The sequence below is a fragment of the Antechinus flavipes genome, chromosome 5 (assembly GCF_016432865.1).
Source record: "Antechinus flavipes isolate AdamAnt ecotype Samford, QLD, Australia chromosome 5, AdamAnt_v2, whole genome shotgun sequence".
Classification (NCBI taxonomy): Eukaryota; Metazoa; Chordata; class Mammalia; order Dasyuromorphia; family Dasyuridae; genus Antechinus; species Antechinus flavipes.
The window spans coordinates 240,535,221-240,560,881 of record NC_067402.1 but is presented as its reverse complement, the minus strand read 5'-3'; the positions used below and the strand labels follow the sequence as shown (position 1 = coordinate 240,560,881).

The 25,661-nt window shown below is 37.2% G+C and overlaps 1 protein-coding gene across 1 annotated transcript; it reads right to left on the bottom strand.

The window, feature by feature from the left end:
* Positions 1–8,223: 8,223 nt before the first annotated feature.
* On the bottom strand, positions 8,224–24,315 carry LOC127538723 (M-phase phosphoprotein 8-like). The gene is made up of 2 exons (XM_051962475.1): positions 24,223–24,315; positions 8,224–9,444 (listed from the first exon to the last, which is right to left on the bottom strand). The coding sequence occupies exons 1-2, from the start codon at positions 24,313–24,315 to the stop codon at positions 8,239–8,241; spliced, it is 1,299 nt and encodes a 432-aa protein (XP_051818435.1). The 3' UTR covers positions 8,224–8,238.
* Between the last annotated feature and the right edge of the window lie 1,346 nt (positions 24,316–25,661).

Sequence of the window (25,661 nt, the reverse complement as noted above, 5' to 3'; positions counted from 1 at the left end):
CCCTCCCCCAAAGAAAGACTCCAGTTTTTTCTGTTTTTCTTTGGTAGTTTGTCTCTGATTATTAGACAGAATGAGCAAGAAGCTGAAGAGGACTTTAATCCTTGACAGCTTCTATACAGATAGAGAGCAGACTCTAAATCCTGTGGAGACTAAAAACAGACAGTGCCCAGGTGAATCCCCAAAGGAGGAGATCACCTGTTCCTCAGCACAGATGAACCTCATAGAAGTGATTAAAAAGGCTCTCACAAGGGAGCTAGAAGAAAAATGGGGAAAGCAGAGTGAGGCTTGGGAAAAGGAGAGGGAGGCTTGGCAAAAGAGCCTGGAGAAAGTTAAAGAGAGAGTGGATAAAGAAGTAAAATCCTTGAAAAATAGGATTAGTGAACTGGAAACAGAAAACAGCTCTCTAAAAAACAAAATTGGCGAAATGGAAAAAAATTCCACAGAACAAAAGAACTCAATTGGACAATTAGAAAAAGATTTTAAAAAAGTGAGTGAAGAAAATACTTCACTGAAAATCAGAATTGAACAAGTGGAATTGAATGACTCAAGGAGACAAGAAAAATCAGTCAAGCAAATCCAAAAAAATCAAACAATGGAGAAAAATGTGAAATACCTTCTGGGGAAGACAACAGACCTGGAAAACAGATCCAGGAGAGACAATCTGAGAATCATTGAACTTCCAGAAAAACATGATGAAAAAAAGAGCCTGGACACTATTTTCCAGGAAATTATCAAAGAGAACTGCCCAGAAGTCATAGGAACAGAGGAAAAAATAAACATTGAAAGGATTCATCGATCACCCACTGAAAGGGATCCTAAAATCAAAACACCAAGGAATATAGTGGCCAAAAGCCAGAACCCTCAGATGAAGGAAAAAATATTGCAAGTGGCTAGAAAAACCCAATTCAAGTATCAAGGAGCCACAATAAGGATCACCCAGGATCTGGCAGCATCCACATTAAAAGATCGAAGGGCCTGGAATATGATATTCCGAAAGGCTAAGGAACTTGGTATGCAACCAAAAATAACTTACCCAGCGAGAATGAGCATCTTTTTCCAGGGAAGAAGATGGACATTCAACGAAGTAAGCGAATTTCATCTATTTCTGATGAAAAAGCCAGAACTTAACAAAAAGTTTGATCTACAAATATAGAACTCAAGAGAAATCTAAAAAGGTAAAGATTAATCTTGGGAACTATATTTTGACTATATAGATGTATAAAGAATACATGTATACCTTGTTCTAGAAATTGATGTGGAAAGGACATTGTATCAGAAAAAGGGTAAAGTGGGGGTAGTACATCTCATGAAGAGGCATAGGAAACCTATTATAACTGAGAGAAAGAATGGAGGGGGATGAATATAGTGGGTATCTTACTGCCTTCAGAATTGGCTTTAAGTGAAAAATCTTAAGACATATTCAATCTATGGTGAAACTTCTCCCACCTCATTGAAAAGTGAGAAGGGAAAAGTGAAAAGGGAAGGAATAAGCTAAGCGGAAGGGAATACGGGAACTGGGAGGGAAAGGGGTAAGATAGGGGGAGGAACTCTAAGGCGGGGGGAGGGATACTAAAAAGGGAGGGCTGTGAGAAGCAAGTGGTGCTCACAAGCTTAATACAGGGAAGGGGGGAAAGGGGAAAGAAGGGAGAAAAGCATAAACCAGGGTTAACAAGATGGCAAGTAATACAGGATTGGTCATTCTAACCATAAACGTGAACGGGGTAAACTCCCCCATAAAGAGGAAGCGGTTAGCAGAATGGATTAAAAGCCAGAATCCTACAATATGTTGTTTACAGGAAACACACCTGAAGCGGGGAGATACATGCAAGTTAAAGGTAAAAGGTTGGAGCAAAATCTACTATGCTTCAGGTGAAGTCAAAAAAGCAGGGGTAGCCATCCTGATCTCAGATCAAGCTAAAGCAAAAATTGATCTAATTAAAAGAGATAAGGAAGGGCACTATATATTGCTAAAGGGTAGCATGGATAATGAAGCACTATCTATATTAAACATATATGCACCAAGTGGGGTAGCATCTAAATTCTTAAAAGAGAAACTAAGAGAGCTGCAAGAAGAAATAGACAGTAAAACTATAATAGTGGGAGATCTTAACCTTGCACTCTCAGAATTAGATAAATCAAACCACAAAATAAATAAGAAAGAAGTCAAAGAGGTAAATAGAATACTAGAAAAGTTAGATATGATAGATCTCTGGAGAAAATGTAATGGAGACAGAAAGGAATACACTTTCTTTTTAGCAGTTCATGGAACCTATACAAAAATTGACCATATATTAGGACATAAAAACCTCAAACTCAAATGCAGTAAGGCAGAAATAGTAAATGCATCCTTTTCAGACCACGATGCAATGAAAATTATGTTCAACAAAAAACCAGGGGGAAGTAGACCAAAAAATAATTGGAAACTAAATAATCTCATACTAAAGAATGATTGGGTGAAACAGCAAATCATAGACATAATTAATAACTTCACCCAAGAAAACGATAATAATGAGACATCATACCAAAATGTATGGGATGCAGCCAAAGCGGTAATAAGGGGAAATTTCATATCTCTAGAGGCCTATTTGTATAAAATAGAGAAAGAGAAGGTCAATGAATTGGGTTTGCAACTAAAAATGCTAGAAAAGGAACAAATTAAAAACCCCCAGGCAAACACTAAACTTGAAATTCTAAAAATAAAAGGTGAGATCAATAAAATTGAAAGTAAAAAAACTATTGAATTGATTAATAAAACTAAGAGTTGGTTCTATGAAAAAACCAACAAAATATACAAACCCTTAGTAAATCTGATTAAAAAAAGGAGAGAGGAAAATCAAATTGTTAGTCTTAAAAATGAAAAGGGAGAACTCACCACTAACGAAGAGGAAATTAGAGCAATAATTAGGAGTTACTTTGCCCAACTTTATGCCAATAAATTCGACAACTTAAATGAAATAGAAAAATACCTCCAAAAATATAGCTTGCCCAAACTAACAGAGGAAGAAGTAAATATCCTAAACAGTCCCATCTCAGAAAAAGAAATAGAACAAACTATCAATCTACTCCCTAAGAAAAAATCCCCAGGACCAGATGGATTTACATGTGAATTCTACCAAACATTTAAAGAACAATTAACTCCAATGCTAAATGAACTATTTGAAAAAATAGGGATTGAAGGAGTCCTACCAAACTCCTTTTATGACACAGACATGGTACTTATACCTAAACCAGGTAGGCTGGAAACAGAGAAAGAAAATTATAGACCAATCTCCCTAATGAATATTGATGCTAAAATCTTAAATAAAATATTAGCAAAAAGATTACAGAAAATCGTCACCAGGATAATACACTATGACCAAGTAGGATTTATACCAGGAATGCAGGGCTGGTTCAATATTAGGAAAACTATTAGCATAATTGACTATATCAATAACCAAACAAACAAAAACCATATGATCATCTCAATAGATGCAGAAAAAGCATTTGATAAAATCCAACATCCATTCTTAATAAAAACACTTGAGAGCATAGGAATAAATGGACTTTTCCTTAAAATAGTCAGGAGCATATATTTAAAACCATCAGTAAGCATCATATGCAATGGGGAAAAACTGGAACCTTTCCCAGTAAGATCTGGAGTGAAGCAAGGTTGCCCACTATCACCATTATTATTTAATATCGTATTAGAAACACTAGCCTCTGCAATAAGAGTCGAGAAAGATATTAAAGGAATTAGAGTAGGCAATGAGGAAACCAAACTATCACTCTTTGCAGATGATATGATGGTATACCTAGAGAACCCCAGAGATTCTACTAAAAAGCTATTGGAAATAATTCATAATTTTAGCAAAGTAGCTGGCTACAAAATAAATCCCCATAAATCCTCAGCATTTTTATACATCACCAACAAAACCCAACAGCAAGAGATACAAAGAGAAATTCCATTCAGAATAACTGTTGATACCATAAAATATTTGGGAATCTATCTACCAAAGGAAAGTCAGGAATCATATGAGCAAAATTATAAAAAAGTCTCCACACAAATAAAGTCAGACTTAAATAATTGGAAAAATATTAAGTACTCTTGGATCGGCTGAGCGTACATAATAAAGATGACAATACTCCCTAAACTAATCTATTTATTTAGTGCTATACCAATCAGACTTCCAAGAAAATATTTTATTGATCTAGAAAAAATAACAACAAAATTCATATGGAACAATAAAAAGTCGAGAATCTCAAGGGAATTAGTGAAAAAAAAATCAAATGAAGATGGCCTAGCTGTACCTGATCTAAAATTATATTATAAAGCAGCAGTCACCAAAACCATTTGGTATTGGCTAAGAAATAGATTAGTGGATCAGTGGAAAAGGCTAGGTTCACAAGACAGAATAGTCAACTATAGCAATCTAGTGTTTGACAAACCCAAAGCCCCTAACTTCTGGGAAAAGAATTCATTATTTGATAAAAACTGCTGGGATAATTGGAAATTAGTATGGCAGAAATTAGGCATGGACCCACACTTAACACCATATAACAAGATAAGATCAAAATGGGTCTATGACCTAGGCATAAAGAATGAGATTATAAATAAATTAGAGGAACATAGAATAGTTTATCTCTCAGACTTGTGAAGGAGAAAGAAATTTGTGACCAAAGATGAACTAGAGACCATTACTGATCACAAAATAGAAAATTTTGATTACATCAAATTAAAAAGCCTTTGTACAAATAAAACGAATGCAAACAAGATTAGAAGGGAAGCAACAAACTGGGAAAACATTTTCACAGTTAAAGGTTCTGATAAAGGCCTCATTTCCAAAATATATAGAGAACTGACTCAAATTTATAAGAAATCAAGCCATTCTCCAATTGATAAATGGTCAAAGGATATGAACAGACAATTTTCAGAGGATGAAATTGAAACTATTACCACTCATATGAAAGAGTGTTCCAAATCATTATTGATCAGAGAAATGCAAATTAAGACAACTCTGAGATACCACTACACACCTGTCAGATTGGCTAAGATGACAGGAAAAAATAATGATGAATGTTGGAGGGGATGCGGGAAACCTGGGACACTAATGCATTGTTGGTGGAGTTGTGAACGAATCCAACCATTCTGGAGAGCAATCTGGAATTATGCCCAAAAAGTTATCAAATTGTGCATACCCTTTGATCCAGCAGTGTTTCTATTGGGCTTATATCCCAAAGAAATACTAAAGAAGGGAAAGGGACCTGTATGTGCCAAAATGTTTGTAGCAGCCCTGTTTGTAGTGGCTAGAAACTGGAAAATGAATGGATGCCCATCAATTGGAGAATGGCTGGGTAAATTGTGGCATATGAATGTTATGGAATATTATTGTTCTGTAAGAAATGACCAGCAGGATGAATACAGAGAGGACTGGCGAGACTTACATGAACTGATGCTAAGTGAAATGAGCAGAACCAGGAGATCATTATACACTTCGACAACGATATTGTATGAGGACATATTTTGATGGAAGTGGATTTCTTTGACAAAGAGACCTGAGTTTCAATTGATAAATGACGGACAAAAGCAGCTACACCCAAAGAAAGAACACTGGGAAACGAATGTGAACTATCTGCATTTTTGTTTTCCTTCCCGGGTTATTTATACCTTCTGAATCCAGTTCTCCCTATGCAACAAGAGAACTGTTCAGTTCTGCAAACATATATTGTATCTAGGATATACTGCAACATATCCAACATATAAAGGACTGCTTGCCATCTAGGGGAGGGAGCGGAGGGAGGGAGGGAGGGAAAAAAAATCGGAACAGAAACGAGTGTCAATATAAAGTAATTATTAAATAAAAATTAAATTTACAAAAAAAGAATAATATGAGATAACATATATAAAGTGCTGGTATCAGTTATTACTAAAAGTGTTAAGGAACTATTAAAGACTCAGAAAAAGGAATTTATCCAAATATTTTTAAATATAAATTCTAGAATCAGTTCTTACTAGTGCATAATTTAATTTCATATAAAAATGAGTGCTACTTAATTCCTTCATAATTTTTTATTTTAATTTTTACATAAAAATTTGATGGTAATTATTTTCTGTTTAAAAAACCCTTCCCTATATAGTTCTTCCTTATTTTACAGTGATTATACAATCTTGAATTATATGGATATGTTAAAAGAGTACATGACTCAAGAGAATTTATCCCATTCCTTGAAAATTATTACAGCTAAATGAGTCTAGAAAATATATATTAACTAATAGTCCAAGAACATTAAAATACATTGATCTGAATTGATCTAGTTTTCAAATAGAAAAACAAAAACAAAAAGGAGCCCGTTCTTCTGTGAGGAAGACCAAAAACTCCTCTGTGAGTCTTGTTCAATGACCCAAGAACACAGGGACCACCGAATTGTTCCCTTGGACAAGGCTATTGTTGAAGGCCAGGAGAAACTTCAGGAGGCAAAAAATATGCTACATAATAAAATGGAAGAAGTTACATTTTTATTGCATACTATGAAGGAGAGAGAGACATCATTTAAGGGAGATACTTATATTTATAAAGAATTAATTAAAAATGAATATAAGAAAATCCATCAGTTTTTATGGGCTGAAGAAAATATTCACCTGCAAAGGTTAGATGAAGAATCCAGGGACAATGTGGCAGAAGCCCAGGAGAAGGAGAGCAAATTAGTACAACAAATCCAGAATCTGAAGCTAATGATGCTAGCAGTACAGGACACATTGGACAAGGATCCTTTTGAAATGGTTCTGGATAAGGAAGACATCTTGGCTAGGAAAGAGGAACTGCTAAACCAAAAACCAGAGCTTTCTTTCCCTTGTTGGAGCACCTGCCCCACCTGTCCTTTGATTGATACTTTAGAGCTGGGCCTCGCCTCTCATTCCTCTGGGTCAATATACATTTAGAGGCCCAATGAAAGCCTCGGTTACATTTTGGACATGGGGTTTTGGGTTTTCTCTCACCCTGTCTTCTCACTCTATCTCCATATCTACAATGAGCTCTCAAATGTCCAATTTTTCCGCACTGAAAACATCGACGAGTTTCTCTAGAATTCCTCTGCCAAGAAGGACCTTGTCTTTCCATGTTCATCATAGTCTGGGCATAATAAGCATTTGTGCCCACTGTGGCACAGCGTCTAATGATTTCTTCTAAAGGAGCATTTTTGTCTAGCCCCCATATAATTCTCTTGCAAATCTCATTGGCATTTTCCTTAGCCAAATGTCTAGTCATTATTTTCTGTTGCTGCATTGTCTCCAATGGTTCTTATTACAGCTGTTTGTAAACGTCCCACAAAATCTGCAAAAGGTTCATTGGGACCTTGCTCTATTTTTGTGAAAGCATTATTTCCATCTTTCTGTCCAGGGAGAGAATTCCAAGCTTTTATTGCAGCCTTAGAAATTTGCTCATACACTATTATGGGATAATAAATCTGTTCTGAACTTTCTGCATACTGACCTTCACCAGCTCCTGTTTGCCTATTGCGTTGGGCTTGAATCCTACATAATTCATGAAACTCTGAAAGCCACAATAAATTTTGTCCCGGTTCTAGACAAGTTTTTGCTATGGATTTCCAGTCATTCGGGGTTAGGATTTCATAAGACAAATTATCTAGTAACATCTTCACATAAGATGATGTAGCCCCATAAAGAGTGCAACCCTTTTTCAAATCTTTAATTTTTTCCAAATTAAAAGGAGTGTATCTTCTCTCTTTTTGACCTGAGGAGTTGAGCTCTTCAATCACAGGATATGCATTTATAAAATCAGATATATCTTCTCCTTCATTTTTTGCTTTAATTAATGCCTTTTCTAATCTTGTCAAATTCTGCTTTACAGGAGAAGTTCATTATTTCTGTTGCTGCATTGTCTCCACTGGTTCTTATTACAGCTGTTTGTAAACGTCCCACAAAATCTGCAAAAGGTTCATTGGGACCTTGCTCTATTTTTGTGAAAACATTATTTCCATCTTTCTGTCCAGGGAGAGAATTCCAAGCTTTTATTGCAGCCTTAGAAATTTGCTCATACACTGTTATGGGATAATAAATCTGTTCTGAACTCTCTGCATACTGACCTTCACCAGCTAGTTGGTCAAAAGCAACTTGTACGATAGCTCCTGTTTGCCTATTGCGTTGGGCTTGAATCCTACATAATTCATGAAACTCCGAAAGCCACAATAAATTTTGTCCCGGTTCTAGACAAGTTTTCGTTATGGATTTCCAGTCATTCGGGGTTAGGATTTTTCCTTAGTTCTATAGTCTTCAGTAAATGTTTCTTCTCTTTTCCGATTATTCTCTGAATAGTCTTTTTCTTCTGGTGTTAATGTAAATAAATCAAACGCATTCCTCATTTCTTTATATGTCTTTATTCCCTTTTGCTCTTTTTTCCCTCTTTCTTCCTTGTCAGAATCATATCTTTTCTGATATTTTTCTTTTACTTCATTTTTCCGTGTTTCTTTCTCCTCCCCAACTGAATCAGTAGACCTTCGACCTCGTTCTTCACTACCCAGTTTTGTGCTCTTCTGAATTTGAGCAGGTGTAGATGCTAATTTATCTATCTCTATGGAACTTTTGATTTTTTCTTGATTCTTTTGCTTTTTGTATAAATTTTTCTTCTCTGAGTATGGGTCCTTATTTTCAGCTTTTCTAATCTCTTCTTTACATTCTTCAACTTTTTTAAATTTCTTTTTTTTCCTTTTAGTTTTAGTATCAGCATCTTCTTCAGCACTTGCTGTATCATCTGGTTGTTTATCAGAAATTACATCTTGAATTATATCAAGTTCTAACTTATCCTTTCCACTTTTAAATTTTTGTTTGTCTCCTTTATTATCAAAAGGCAAATCTTCACTGTCATCATCAGCCAACTGAGAAAGTGAATCATCAAATGTACTTGATTCAGATTCTAACAGAGAATCACTAAGTCTCTCTCTCTTCTTTTTGCTTTCTTTAAAATCATCTCTTACTTTTCCCTTTGAGTCTCTAATTTCACCTTTTTTTACTTTCTTTGCTTCTTTTAAATCATCTTTTTTGGTCTTTTTGTACTCCTTTGAATCTTCTTTGGATTCCAAAATTCTTTTCTTAGACTTTGAATCAAAGACCAAATTTTCTGAGGAAGTTTCCAGTTGTGCTTTATTCTTATCTTTTACTTTACCAGATTTCCATTTTCTTTTTTTCAAATCATCAGGGCTTTTGTCTTCTCTGTGCCGTGACTTTTTCTTTTTTTTCTTGGGAGAAATGTCCTCTTTTGTTTCACTTTGCCAATCGCTGTCAGATTCTGCCTCAAATATGTCATCATCATTCAAAACTAGTCTCTGTATATCCTTCTTAACCGGTTTAGTTTTGTTATCAAAAATTTTTTTCCTAAATTCAAGAAGAACTTCTTTGTAGTCCTCAAGATGAACTTCTGGCTCCCACGTATCATAGAATTGACAGTACCCAAACTCTTATGCCTCATTATTTAAACTCCTTCATGATATTGGAATTGTAATTATGTACATATATTTTCTATAGAGCAATCTCAATTTCCCTTCATGGTATCAATCTAAGTCCTTATTTTTTCCTATATTCCTCTAAATCAACTCCTTTCAATATACATCCTCTTTCATAGTTACCCTAAAGTCAAATTAGATTTTTACATAAGGATTATGAAAATTCCATTTTAACAGGTTAATATTTTTGAATCTACATTTTATTATAAACCACACACACACACACACACACACACACACACACACACACACACACACACACAAAGCCTCCATAGAGAATTCTAGTAATATAGAATAGATGTTTCCCTTTTTGGTGTTACAACTAGAAGCCTGATATTCCTATATACCTTGAAGGAACCTTTAAATTTGGATTCCCTATACAGAGTAAAATGGGAAGATGGAGGGGAAAAAAAAAAAACTAAAGGTATCCAAGAACTCAGGAATGATGTGCTACAACACTTATTGAAAATAAATATTCTGTGCACAGAATACATTTTGTTATATCAGAAAAGACACTTATTAACCTTTCATTTTCTCATTTTATTGAATCTGAAAAGTACAACACTCAGAGCATAATCAGAACTACACAAAGACAAAGCATATATAATTATAAGACCACATTTTAAAATATAAATTCTAGAATCAATTCTGACTATTGCATGATTTAATTTCATAATAAAAATGAATGCTGCTTAATTCCTTCATAATTTTTTATTTTTTTCTAAGAACTGATTGATTGAGGACATAGCAACATCCTATCACCTTAATTACCTTTGCGTTTTATGTGTGAAATATACTCAAGTCCAATAATCCTACCCTCAATAGAAATATTGTAAGACATGCCTCTATAGTCAGAGAACCTCTGTTCAAATACCTCTCTGACACTTATTACCTATATGACATTGGGAAGGTCACCTAACCTCTTTATTTCCACATCTGTAAAACAAGTATAAATTATGCCCTATGTACATATCTCATGGAGTTCAAATGAAATAACATATAAATTGTTTAGGAAACCTTAGTTGCTCCATAAATGCCATAATGATGATGATGAAAAAAAGAATGAGGATGTCTTTACATGACACTAAACTAAACCAATAAACATATTCCAAAGAAATTTTTTGAGATGAAATATCAAAAGCAGTGCTCCTAGAGTAAAAAGTTTTAGTTTTAATTCTTTTTCTGACTCTTATCATGAGTGAGATCTTGGGCAAGCCATTTCACTTTCTTGGGCCTTTTCTGTTGTAAAGTGCTTAGATGGTTTCTGAGGTCCTTTTCACATTTACATTTACAATCCTATGAAAGGAAAGAAAAAATTCTCCCACTATTTCCTCTCGGTAATAAAAAATTACTTTTATATTTTAATTTAAATCTGCTAATTGCTGTTTCACCTTTTCCTTGTCTCTAAAGCTTATGAAGTTTTCTGCATCTTTTTTTTTTTGAAAAGACAAGGCTTTCTTTCAAGTTGAAAGAAAGTGGTGAGGACTTCCAATTAACCAGACAGCTATATTTAATTTTATATACGATGTATGTAATTGTTTACACAAAACAGATGCGGGGAAGATGCTGAATGAATAGTACATTACTGCTCCCCACCTCATTTCATAAGTAAGTCACAATCAAGAAGAGTGGCCATCCAGGCATAGTTCAACTGACTGCATTTTAACCAGTCAGAGGAATTAGATTTGTGATAGAAGTTCGTCTCTTTCTCACTTCCTTATAAGCTTCATATGCATGGGTTCTGTTTCTTTTTCTCCTTTTTATCCATGTTTCTGAAAAATTTGCAGATAACAAATATTTTTTAAATGTTTGTTTAATAAATAAATAAACAAATGAATGAATGGTCAAATGAATGACTTCCTTTGATCATTGTGATTCTATGACTGAACTGCTCTTCTAAATGCAGTACAAGTCAGTTTCACCCAGCTACTTTTGTTAAATCTGTCTAGTAGGTTTTCTCTTCTCTTTTGATCTATAGCTTACAATGTCACCTCTGTCTTTCAAAATTGTTTTGAGCACAATACTACAAAACAGCTTTAAGACATTCATGTAACAACTTCATGGATTATACATAATAATGCAAATTTATTTTCATGTAGCCAGTGTAGCATCATATTAGTGTTATCTCCTTGATTTCTGTTTAATAGTTTATTTCCATTCTAAATGAGTCCTGAGTATAATTAGCCTGAAGTCTAAACAGCAAACAATTCTTCTACAGGTATGTTAAGGCTAGAAAAAAAAAAAAAGATTTCTACTTGAAATATCTTTCCATGGGACAGGAAAAAACTAATTTCAAAGTTAAGGAGATTTGTTTTCAAATCTTCCTTCATATATATAAGGTCTTTGTTATCCTGGTCAAGTTCTTTATTCAGTGAATATTTTTAAAATGCTGAACCTAGGTTTCATATTAAATATTGTATGTACAAAGAAAGGCAAAATTACCAAAACTAAAACAAACCAACAAAATGAACCTTACTTTCAATGAGACAATATTTTAATGGAAAGAGTCAATATGCAAATATTGATGTACATAATATATTTTATGTCCAAATATGCATGCTTATATAGTATAAATGGAAGATAATATCTGAGGATAGGGATTAAGGGAAGGAAGAGAGACTGGAAAAGGATGCCTGTTAAGAAAGTGGAATTTGGACAACCAAGGAATCAGAGAAAGAGAACATTGCATTGTGGTGTTGGGGGGACAGTCAATGAAAATTCACTAAGGCAAGATATTGGGTGAGGAATGTAAAAGCAGACCGAGATGGCTAAATTGTAGATGTCTTAGAGAGGTAAAGGGGAATAAAATAATAAAAATAAAATAAGAATATTGGAAAGAAAGGAAAAGATCATGATGTGAAGAGCATTAAATGCCAAATAGAGGATATTTTATTTAATAATGAAGATAACTAAATAGGAGGTGATATGGTCAGAAATAAACTCACAATCTATCAATGGTCCAGATATTGTCCAAGTTAATCCAGAGAGTAACTAAACATTGATAAACAATTGCTGATCTGCATTGGCTGAGTGAGATTTCTTGATCTGAATTTCGTACACCAAAGAAATCAGAGAATAGGACAAAAATTGCTTACAATGAAGATATAAATTCATGTTCATTGTAATGACCATGCTAGCACCCAGGACACCCCAGAATCAGCCAGAATCAGGATAAACAAAAGTCCTCAGCTTTATTCTTGGTCTTAGACTCAGGGTTGAACTGGATAGAAGCAGATTCTCCGCAACTGCCTTCTCCTCATCTAGGGCCTGAAAGTGTATCCCTGGCTAGCTTTACTCCATCCCCTAGAACCTCCTAAAATCCTCTATGCACCAATCATTGAGCCAGTACGGATAGTGGAAAGGACCATTCCATAGAGTATTGTCCAATCAGAATTTAGCCTCAGGCATTCAGCAGTCCCCATCTTAGTCCATCAACCCAATAGTTTCAGCGCTCTACATCTCCCACTTTCTTTTGTTTTGGAACACAGGTGGTCACGCCATCCCTGACTTTTCAGGATGGTGAGAGCCCCCAAAAGGAGGTGATCATGCCCCTCTTGACTTCTCAGGAAAGGAAGTGAAAGCATTAAAAAGGAGATGATCACGCCCTCCCTGACATCTCAGGAAGGGAGATGAAAAGCACCAAAGGGAAGTGGGGATTGCTAGCAGGTTTTTGGGCTGAAGGCTCTTATTAGAAACAGGTATGCACAAACCCATCATCATGGGAGGTATTACACCAGCACATAGTAATAAGGAAGAAGCTATTAGTGATGACTCTCCCCATAATCAGTGCAGGCTGGATATGAACAAACATGAATTGGATATGCAAGTAGTGATATAACAAACGATATAAATCAATATGGTATTATGAGATTTCCAGAAGTCTTAGAAGGAGGGTATGTAAACAACAGTCACACATATGCCTTCTTCAGCAGCCAAGAGATAGTCCAAAACCAATCTATTGTCCATTGCTTCACCTATCAGGGAATCCAATGATCCCCACAAGTTTTTGAAGTCCTGCAGTAGTCTTTTCATGTGTTAGGGAATCCAATGATCCCAGCAGATTTTGAAGTCCTGTAACAGTCTTATCATTTCGCAGAAAATCCAATGATTCCTGAGGGTTTTGAGGTTCTACAATAATCTTATCATGTCTCAGAGAATCCAATGATTTGTGAGGGTTCTGAAGTCCTACAACAATTTTATTATGTCTCAGAGAATCCAATGATTTCTGAGGGTTTTGAAGTCCTACAACAATCTTATCATTTCTCAGAGAATCCAATGATTCCTGAAGGTTTTGAAGTCTAACAATTTTTGATGTCCATGAGTCAAACACCATAACTGCCATGCTATTTCAATGGTGGACACAGTCAGCAATGGAATCATCTGATGTTTCTTGGTTCTTCTCTGTCTTTTCAAGGGTTTGCTCTGTCTCCCTCTGATGGACAAGGCAAATACGGCTCATTGGCACCCATCTAATTCCTTTTCCACCTGTGGAAATACAAGCAAACTCTCTCCCCAAGCAGTTAATCTATCTGGTCTCTTCCATTCACCATTTTCTGGGTCTTTCCACATCACTTAGCAATTATCTAAAGATAGTGGAACTGCTTACAGTGGACATTGCCCTTCTGGTGGGTTATAAAACCTGTCTGCTGGAGCCAGTGGATCTTTGTCAAAAATCAAGAAATTAAGAGTATAAAGAGCTAGATTTAGAAGTTCTCTAGGGTTACCTGTGGCATCCCTTTCTTTTGTTTTTGGAGGAATGTCTTAATGTCTGTTTCTCCTCTCTACTATTGCCTGTCCTTGAGGATTAAAGGGTATGCCAGTGGTGTGTAAAATCTTATACTGTGCACAAAAGTATGCAAAATGTTTAGAGGTAGATGCAGGTCCATTGTCTGTTTTTATGGCTTGTGGCACACCCATAATTGCAAATGCTTGTATAAGGAATTCAGTGACCATTCGGGTTGTTTCTTTTGCTGCTGGTATTGCAAAAGTGAATCCTGAAAAAGTGTCTACCACAACATGGGTAAAAGATAGACGACCAAAAGACTTATAATGAGTCACATCCATTTGCCAAATTTCACTGGATCTCAAACCAAGAGGGTTTTTCCCTGGAGGTAATGTAGGAGCATGGAAAGGAAGGCAAGCTGTACAAGCTTTTACTATGCTCCTAGCTTCCTCTCTTGTTATTCCAAATTGTAAATGTAAAGCTCGGGCAGCCTGATGATATTTAGAATGAGATTCCTGGGCTTCTTGAAATAAAGGAGTATTGGCCAGCATAGTTAGAAGGCTATCTGCCTTTGAATTACCATCAAAAATGGGACCTGGAAGTCCACTATGAGAGTGGATATACAAAATATAAATCTTACCTGGATGCTTTCTCATTTGCTCTTGAAGTTTCTTAAAGAGCTGAAATATATTAGAAGCTACAAATTTTATTTGGGCCGTGGCAATTCTTTCTACCACACCTACTAAATAGGCCGAATCAGATATTATATTTATATCTCCTGGATAATAAGCAAGAGCTAGAATGATTGCATGCAATTCATTCTGCTGAGTGTATTGAATAGCATTCCTAACTACTCTATAGTTAACTCATGAGAGTATACAGCGCAAATATTATGTTTGGAGGCATCTATAAAGAGAGTTGGTCCTTTAAGAGGAACTTTAGAAACTTGTTCTTCAAGAATCCATTGCCAATTATGTAATAGTCTAGTTATCTTTAATGGAGACCTGTGTGTAAAATTTGGAGCCATGGCTAATAAAGTTTGCTAAGCTGGGATGGTCTCATAGCACACATTAATTTGTGTATTAGTATAAAAGGTGTATATCTTGTCAGGTCTTGTCCCAGATAATTGTACTTCTCGCTTAATGGCCTTTAATAAAATTCTTTTTTTTAAATAACTTTTTATTGATAGAACGCATGCCAGGGTAATTTTTTACAGCATTATCCCTTGCACTCACTTCTGTTCCGACTTTTCCCCTCCCTCCCTCTACCCCTTCCCCCAAATGGCAAGCAGTCCTTTACATGTTGAATGGGTTGCAGTATAGCCTAGATAGAATATATGTGTGCAGAACAGGGAGTTTTCTTGTTGCACAGGGAGAATTGAATTCAGAAGGTATAAATAACCTGGGAAGAAAAATAAAAATGCAAGCAGTTTATATTCATTTCCCAGTGTTCTTTCTCTGGGTGTAACTGCTTCTGTCCATTTCTGATCAATTAAGGCTCTCTTTATCGAAGAGATCCACTTCCATCAGAATACATCCTCAAACAGTATCGTTGTTGAGGTATATAATGATCTCCTGGTTCTGCTCATTTCACTCAGCATGCCTTTAATAAAATTCTAACCACAAGCATTGGGTAAGGAGTAAGGCTTTGTTCTGGTTGTGTGGGAAGGATCACTCACTCTATCACACTATCTCCTTGATGAAGGACTGCTGTGGGTATCTCTTGTGTAGCAAAACCCGTTATTTCCAAGGGTGTTTGAGTGACCCTTTCAACCACATTGGATAAAGCCAGTTCAACTTCTCTCAAAGCCTCTTGAGCTTCTTTTGTAAACTGGCATGTTGAGTTTAAAGCACTGTCATATAATGGTTGTAATCAATAGGTAGTCAAGCCTAATACTGGATGCATCCATTGGATATCTCCTATCAATTTCTGAAAGTCATTTAAGGTGTTTAGCTTCTCTGTTCTTAAGGACAGTTTTTGTACTGTAAACACCTTAGAATATACTTCATATCCTAAATACTGAAAAGGAGCATGTCTTTGAATTTTTTTCTGGAGCTATGTGCAATTTTGTAGTGTCTTAGTGTTTCCATGGTCTTTTGTAGACATGCTTTTAACATTTGTTCCTCAGGTGCACATCCCAATATATCATCCATGTAATATAATAACATTACTTTTGGAAATGCTTTTCTTACTGGAGTAAGAGCAGCAGCAACATACATTTGACACATAGTAGGGCTGTTTTTCATTCCCTGTGGCAAAACTGTCCATTCCTATCTTTTATAAGACTCAGTTAAGTTAACGCTGGGCACTAAAATGGCAAATCTTTTCATATCCTTCTTATAATAGATATAATAGAATATCTATATAGAATATATAGATATATATAGAAATATATATATATATAGAAAATATATATAGAATATATAGAAATAGTCCTTATTGTCTATAAGCCAAAGAGGCCATTCTCTAGGCAATTGAGTGGGAGATGGAAGCTCAGGCTAAAGAATTCCCATAGTTTCCATCTGTTCATTTACCTTTCTTAAATCAGTCAACATCCTCCATTTTCCAGATTTCTTTCTTACAACAAATACTGGGGAATTCCAAGGACTTAGAGAAGGTTGTAAGTGACCTTGGTGAAGTTGCTCCCGTACTATATCTAATAAAGCCCGAATTTTATTGCTACCTAAGGGTCACTGTTCTATCCATACTGGTGTATCAGTTTTCCATTGGATAGGAACAGGTGAAAGTGTTGTCAGGCCTTCAACAGCAACCCTGCCTAAAATACTAGGTATTCATTTGTAATCCTAATTGTTGTAAAATGTCTCTTCCCCATAGATTGATGGGGATTTTTTCAAGTATAAAAGGAGTAAAAACTCCTGTTTCACTTTCAAATATCCATCTCAAAGGGGTAGCACTAACTTCAGCTACTATTGATTCCCCCTAAGCCAGACATCTAGGTGTCTGCCTTAATCTTTGGCCAGTGACTGGGCCAGTTGGCACCTCTAATGACTGTATGATCTGCACCTGTGTCTACCAATCCTTCTAATTGTATGCCATTTATATAGATAGTAACCATAGGTTGCTCAGCTGTCACAGCTGCTGTCTAGTATATTCCTGGATTTTTTTGCTTGGAGTCAGAATCTGGGCAACTATCAGAAGATTATTTATTAAGATTCTGTATTAGTAAACCTGATTGCTACTACTTTTCCTGGTTGATAAGTCACACATTGTCTACCTGTATTAGTAACTGGGATATTATCTACATATTCCCCAGTTTCCCACATCAGTGTGTGGATGGACACTGTTTTGGACGTACAAAAAGGAGGTGAAATGATCAAGCCTACTGTGCCTGGAGGCAAAGAATCCATAGGCTGGAGAGGAACAGATTTCACCTCTCCAAGAGGTATCTCAGTTGTCCCAGCTGCATACAACTGTATTCTCCCCAATTGTAATCCCTTTCTCTCATCAGATTGCTTCTTGGCTGATTGTGTAATCCCTTTCTCCCATCATATGGCTTTCTGGCTGATTGGTCACGTCTGGGTACTGGATTTGTAGGAACTCTCTGGGTTTACCATTGGTTGCCATCATGCCCAAAGTGTTTTTTGCCTTGGGCTCTGGGGCTGGGCCCCTCATCCTGTTTCCCTGAATCTGTCTGCATTCTGAGGCCCAATGGAAGCCTCTGTTGCATTTTGGACAGGGGGTTTAGGGTCTTGTTCTCCCACTCTGTTTTCTCACTCTGTCTCTATGCCAATACTGAGCTTTCAAATACCCTACTTTACCATACTGAAAGTATTGACGAGTCTCTCTGCAAGTCTCTTGCCATAAGGGATCCTGTCTCCCCATGTTTGGATTTTGGGAAGTCTGCATCACAACCTGGCTATAAAAGGCATTTGTGCCCACTGTGGCACAGTGTCTTATGAGCTCCTCTAAAGGAGCATCCTTGCATAGTCCTAGTATAATTCTTCTACAAACCTCATTAGCATTTTCTTTAGCAAGACATCATAATGTCTGTTACTTGTGTAATTCCCTTCTCCCATCATATGGCTTCCTGGATGCTTGGTCATGTCCAGGTACTGGACTTGTAGGTACTCTCTGAGTGCACCATTGGATTTTCACCATTAGTTCATATGCCAGCAATCTGTAGACATCCTACAAAATCAGCAAAGAGTTCATTTGGCCCTTGTGTTATTTTTGTGAAGGCTTCACTCTTGTCGTTTTTATTGGGAAACAAAGGCCATGCTTTGATAGAAGCAGCAGCAATTTGCCTATATGCTGCTAAGGGGTAATTAATCTGTACTGAAATTTCTGCATAAGAACCCACACCTGTTAGTTGGTCACAGGTGATTGGAGGATTAAGTCCACTATGACTATTTTGTTGGGCTTGTATCCTACAGAGCTCACTATATTCAGAAAGCCATAACAAGTTTTGTCCAGGTTCTAAGCATGTCCTTGCTATAGATTTCCAGTACCTAGGGACTTTATAAGCCAAATTCTGTAGTAACATCTTAACATAAGCTGATGTAGACCTATAAAGAGTGCAAGCCTTTTTCAGGTCTTTGAGGAATTCTATATCAAAAGTAGCATATCTTCTATTTTCTTGACCTGAAGAGTCAAACTCTTGAATCACTGGATACATTTCCATTTGCAAATCACTTAAATTCTGGTCTTCTTCCTTGGCTTTAACTACTGCCTTTTGCAATCTAGTCATAGGAGGGGGTGATTTTTTGGGGGGAGGTGCTGGTGATGTCACAGCCCCTCCTACTACTCTTTCCCCATCCATCCTGGAAGGTGAAGTTGATGGGGGCATGTTGAAGATGCTTTGTGAGAGTGAGAATCACCATGCCCTTCATCTTCACTTAACTCCTCATGCCCTCTGGTGATATCACTGTTAATCCCTCCTTTGTTCTCCTCATTTTCCTCACACTTCCACATCTGGCCATTTTTAGAATTTTTCTTTTTTCTATAACTAGCAGGATTTTTTAAGGCCAATTGTATTATGTTGTGTGTATATACATGTATGTGTATATATATATATATATATATATATAATGACAATGGTTCTGATTCACTTACCAAAGAATCTTTCTTTGGTAATCATAAATAAGCCTTGTCTCTTTATCAATCTGAATATGCTTCCTGCAGATCACCTTTGGGGTGGGGTTGGGGTTGGGGGTGGGGCTGGATCTTTTCCTAATATCTACCCTATTGCAATTAGAAAAGGTTATTAGTTTAGCCCTTAACAAAGTTAAGTTCCCTGTTTGTCTATTAAAATACTCACCTAATTTCCTGGTCATTGGAGACCAGAGACTTCTTCAGTGAAATTATGGTCCTTGGTTCCCACGCTTGGGTGCCAAATGTAACGACAGCGCTAGTACCCAGGATACCCCAGAATCAGCCCAGAGTCAAGATGAGCAAAAAGTCCTCAGTCTTTATTCTTGGTCTTAGACTCAAGGTTGCAGGATAGAAGCAGATTCTCCGCAACCACCTTCTCCTCGTCTCACACCGAGAGTGTGTCCCTGGCAAGCTTTACTCCACCCTCTAGTCCCTCTTACAATCCCCTATACACCTATCATTGAGCCAGTACAGATAGTGGAAAACATTATTTTCCAAGCATATGCCCATAGAGTATCGTCCAATCAGAAGTTAGCCTCAGGTACTCAGCAGTCCCAACCTCAGTGCATCAACCCAATAGTTTCAGCCCTCTACAATTCACATAGAACTCCAATTTAATATTACTTAAGTTTTTAAAATGTTTCTTTCAAAAGTCAAATTAATAAAATGTTTTGGTCAGTGGCCAGTTTTTGGATTGAATCCAATTTCACAGTATAGATGAGAGATTAGCTTTTCTTTTTGCGATAGAATGAAAAGTGCAACAAAAGAAAGAAAGTATCATTATGGAAAGGACTCCCAAATGTATTCCATAACCCTTTCTTTTACTTAGCTCCTGGATTCATTTCTTTGCCATGATTACTTAGAAAGCAACCATAACAATAATGATAAAGATAATAATAACTGGTATTAATAAAGCACTTTAAGGTTTCAGAATACTTTTCCTACATCTTATCTTGTGATCTTTTTTTAATTGTTTACAAAAGTAACAGATATGCGAATGAGAAGCCTTCTTTTATTTAGAACAGTTCAGATTACCTTATGTAAACTTTGAAAATAACTTTAGTTTGCTAACTAATTAAAAGTTGGCTTCAGCTCGAGCAGACAGGATTGATTTAATGATCTGATGATTCTAGCCAGAGGGCAAAAGAAATAGCTGGGCTCCAAAAATCAAAATAGTTGAATCCCAAAGCTAGGATTAAATATATTTATTTTTAAAGTTTCTCTGTTTGTTATTGATTGAAACTTTATGATCTTCTACTTGTGTTTTCCAGCGATCCCTGCTTTGTTGTTGATGGTGGTAATAGTGATGAGGCGAGGATGCAGCAAGTTGATCATTTGAGCATGAAAGTTCTGAGCAGCAATAGAACTAAAGCTGATTAGGTGTCTCTATTAATTCAAACATCAATGAAGTGAAATCCTAGGAATGAGAGATTATCTAAGGAGGGCTAAATAACTGAGGTCAAGGAAACAAAAAGCAGGTTAAATCATCTGTGCTGATCAGTTTTGCAAATGTGTCAGTGAGAGGCCACTGAACTTCAAAGGAAGGAAGGAAAGAGGGAAGGAGGGAGGAAAAAGAAAATAAAAAGGAAATAAAAGAAAATCAGGAAGGGAGGCATAGAAGAATGAGAAAAGAGAGGCAAGAAAGAAAGAGGGGAAGAAAGTACAAAAGAAAATAAATAAGAAATGTAAGGAAAAAAGGAATGAGTTATAGAGAAAGGGAAGGAAATCCATGATTCCTAGACAACTATCTGATTTACACTTAGAAAATTCTTTATAGCTATTATTACATAGGAACCTAGGTGCACATTATGTTAAGATAAAAAGAAAAGACCAATTGAGCACACATTTCTTTTATTATTATGCATAACCTCTAACAATGAAAATGTAGATCCTGATTTACTGAACTCAACCCTATGTACTGAACTCTGAATTCTCCTTCTATGTATTTTTTATTATCCATGATTAGTTTTACTATTGATATACCTGGGTCCCTCTGAAAACCCGGAAAGCAGTTTTAATAATCAGCAAATGATGCCTCCTCTGTTATTCTAAAAACATCCGATCACACTAAATTTTAGCCAGTCAATATTCAAAATATTCTGTACCATTCTAGAAGAATGGTACAGAACATCACACTCTAAAGTTAGGAAATGGTAGCAACATATAGAAATTAAAGAAAGGCATTCTTCTAATGGAGAAAGTCCTGAACATGACCAGGTTCAGACATGAAATATATGAATAGAAAGGCAGTACACCAAGGTAAATAAATAATCACAACAAAATTGATTCTCTTTTTAACACTAAATTTGAATTGATTCTATCCTGGTGAAGTGCCCATAATCCATTAAATAGGAGAACTTGACAGCTTTTCCTATATAGAAGAGGGAGAGAGAAGAAGAAAGGTGAGGATGGCAATCAAATTTTATAAGGCATAGGAGAATGATGTAATGGGCTGGGGCTCGAGTTGATGCACTGAGGTCCCAAGCACGTGAGGCTAAATAGTAATTGAACCATATTCTATTAGTATATATGCTTGAAGAAAGAATGGTCCCCAGCCACTTTTTGTGAAAGTCCTGATGTGTTGTATAGGAAATGATGATTTTGGTGGGTGGAGGTAGAGAGGTGGAGAAGGAAGCACAAAGAGAGAATGCTGGCTGGCTTCCTGTAGCAGCTGCTCACATTGCTACCCTAATTCCCCTTCAAATCTAATCCCCCTTCACCTCCGATTCCCCTTCACCTCCAATCCTTCTTCACCTCTACTGAGAATAAAGATTGAAGATTTTCCCTTAACCTGAATTCCTGAGTCTGGCTGATTTTAAAATATGTGGTCATCACATTTGGCACCCAAGCATGGGAACCAAGGACCCTACTTTCACTGAAGAAGTTTCCAGTGACGAGGAACTTGGGTGAGTATAATAGACAAACAGGGAACTTATTTTCTTAAAGACTAAACTAGTAACCTTTTTTTGGCTGAAATGGGACAGATGCTAGCTAAAGATTCTCCATCACCCCCTCCAAGTCCCTCAGCCCCATCCAGGAGTGGTGCTATAGAAAGCATGCTTAAGCTGATAGAAGGACAAGGGCTACTTATAATTTGGGAACAGATAGCTAGACTTCTGGGTACATTAAAACGCACCTCCCCTTGTTTCTTAGAGGAAGAGTAAATCCAGATAATTGGACTTAATTGGGCAACAGTTCTCCGCATATTACAATGAAAATGGTGCTCATTCAATTTCCATCAAGGCATTCTATTTACACAATATAATATAGTTGGCCTTAAAAAATCATATAAGTTATAGAAGAAAGAAAAAGAGCTCTAGGAATAGCCAAATGGGGAAGCCTGACATAAAGGAGAATGAACAAATTAATGACCATATCCCTACAGGGCATGGAAACTTAAGTGAGGCTCAAAGGGTGTGGTGGCTTTCCACTCCAGGAGGCAGCTTCAGCACCACCTAAGGAGCAGGTAATTGACTCCCCTCCACCAACTCCACCTTCTGGGATGGAGGGAGGAGGGATAATGGGGGGGAGGGGCAGTGACAGCACTCCCTCCCATCTTCCAGTGGCTCCTATGATTAGATTGCAAAAAGGACTAATTAAGGCCAAGGCAGAAGGGAGAGATATAATGGAATTCCAACATCACATTTTTCCTGTAATTCAACAGTATAATTGTTCAGATAAAGAAAGTAGAAAATATGCTCCTTTTGATAGAGAAATCCTCAAAGACCTGAAAAAGGCTTGCACTCTTTATGGAGCTACATCAGCTTTCATTAAGATGTTATTACAGAATTTGCCTTTTGAAATCTTAACTCCTAATGATTGGAAATCTATAGCAAGGATATGTCTAGAACCTGGACAAAACTACTTGTGTCTTTCTGAATATAGTGAGCTCTGTAGGATACAAGCCCAACAAAATAGTCAAAGTGCATTTCATGCTGCAATCACCTATGACCTACTAACAGGTGTAGGTCCCTATGCAGATGTCACAGTACAGATTAATTATTCCATAGCAGCATATGAGCAAGTTGCTGCTAATGCTATCAAAGTGTGGGCTTCCCAATATAAAGATGGCAAGGGTGAGGCCTTCACAAAAATAACACAAGGGCCAAATGAACCCTTTACTGACTTTGTGGGATGTTTGCAGACGGCTATCACAAGAACTAATGGAGAAAATGCAGTAACAGACATGGTGATAAAGCAACTTGCTAAGGAAAATGCTAATGAGGTTTGCAGAAGAATTATACTAGGACTGCACAAGGATGCTCCTTTAGAGGAGCTCATAAGACCCTGTGCCACAGTGGGCACAAATGCCTTTTATAGCCAGGCTATGATGCAGAATTCCCAAGATCTCAACATGGGGAGACAGGTCCTTTTTGGCAAGGAACTTCCAGAGAGACTTGTCAATGCTTTCAGTATGGTAAAGTAGGGTATTTGAAAGTGCAATGTTGGTATAGAGACAGAATGAGAAAATAGGGTGTGAGAACAAGACCCAATACCCCCTGTCCAAAATGCAACAGAGGCTTCCATTGGGCCTCAGAATGTAGACAGATTCAGGGAAACGGAATGAGGGGCCCTGTGGGGTTCCTGGCGTGCCTTTATTGCGGGAGGAGTATCTGCCATCTACTTACCCACCTATCTGGGGTCTTCGGGGTACCGCCGGCTCCCAACTGGGAAGAACTGCACTGAGTCGAACTGCCGTGGAGTCAATCGGTGCTTTTATTCAGGGATCGGTTACATGTGTGTGTGTCACATGCCTGTCCCAAGGGCCTCATACTCCCCTTACTCAGCAGGAAATGTAGGTTCAAGTTGACCCTGTACTCCAACAATTCCCCCTTTTTCTTTAATCACAGGAAAATGGCCACATGTCGCTAAGGAATTTTCTAGCCATTGAGTACTGGCTTGGGTCGCGGAGTCAACCCTTGTATCCAAGGTGCACCTGCCATGCCAGGTCCCGCCATTGGTAGGGTTACTCCAACGTTGCCCGTCATGGCACTGCAATGGTCTTACAGACATGGCTTAGCATATTCTTTTGTACCATGGCACGTGAAAATCCTCATCCGTGAAACAAAGAGGTTCTGGTGAATTTGGAGTATTAGATAAGGCGAAAAGATCATCCACTGAGTCAGAGGGATGAAGCCCTTGGTAAAGGACCTGGACATTCTTCTGTACCACCGAGTCAACTTGACTCTTTATAAAGGTAGTCAATTTCTTAAACAGCCAAGGGCCAAATGATATAAGGAGGAGAAAACCTATAAAGGGACCCAATATGGTGGGGAGTAATGTTGTCAACCAAGGGGAAGTGGAAAACCACTTCGTATACCAAGATTCTTGTTGTTCTCTCTCCCTTTTCCTTTTTTCTAAATTATCTTTGACCTTCTGGATACTATTTTCTACAAGCCCAAGCTTGTTTACAAAGAAACAACATTCTTCCTTCAGTGCTGCACAAAGTCCACGCTGCTGTAAAAATAGCAAGTCTAGACCTCTTCTATTCTGTAAAACTACTTCAGCTAATGATGCGACAGAGTCTTTTAGATTTTCCAGGCCAGTTTGAAGTTCCATGAGGTCTTTATCTATGATAGCACTTAATTGTGCGTATTGGTGATTGGATGTGACTAAAGAGGCAATCCCTGTTCCTGTACCAGTTAGACCAAGGCCAATGACCACGGCAAATGTGATTGCTGTTAAAGGCTCTCTTTTTGTTCTGATCCTAGCGTCAGTCCCTGAGTCCCAAAATTGTAAGAGCTCATCGGTTGGGTGTACCGTGAGGTGAGGAAAAAGTGACACGAGCACACAGTAGTCTTGTTTGCTTATAAAGGAGGTGGAACTGATAAAAGTGGTCAGCCCAGAGGAGCATGCAAAGTGAATAGGAGCTAGGCATTCCCATTCTTTCAGGTATTTTGAAAAAATATATACCGGGTTCCCCAATGTTCTATCTCTACCTCCCCCCTTTTTTTTTTTCTCACGGAAAGGAATTATCAAATGACCATTCCCCATATAAATTCCAAGAGCAAATCAAAATCCCTATACATAACAGACTAGTACAGTAGCATTTCCTAAAAATCCCTCAAACATAACAGTAACAGTTACACAGTATTAACAAATCCCATCCCAAATCTTAAGCACACAGTAATAGATGATCTAAGCAAGGTTTAACAGTCATTCATCAACCATTCCCAAAGTCCCTTATATTAGTCCAAACTACAGTAGATGCAGGGTCCAGTCCATGGCTCTCATTTAAAACTGCTGCTCCAGGCTGTGAAGTGACAGGAGGTTCTCATTCCTTGCAGAGTGGGTGCATCATGCTGACAATCAAAGCTGATCAAAGCTGATCCAG

Coding starts and splice junctions, on each gene's coding strand:
- LOC127538723 (XM_051962475.1), bottom strand. CDS start 24,315: ATGACGGGCAACGTTGGAGTAACCCTACCAATGGCGGGACCTGGCATG. Junction 9,445..24,222: donor TGACTCCGCGACCCAAGCCA/GTACTCAATGGC, acceptor GAGGCATAAGAG/TTTGGGTACTGTCAATTCTA.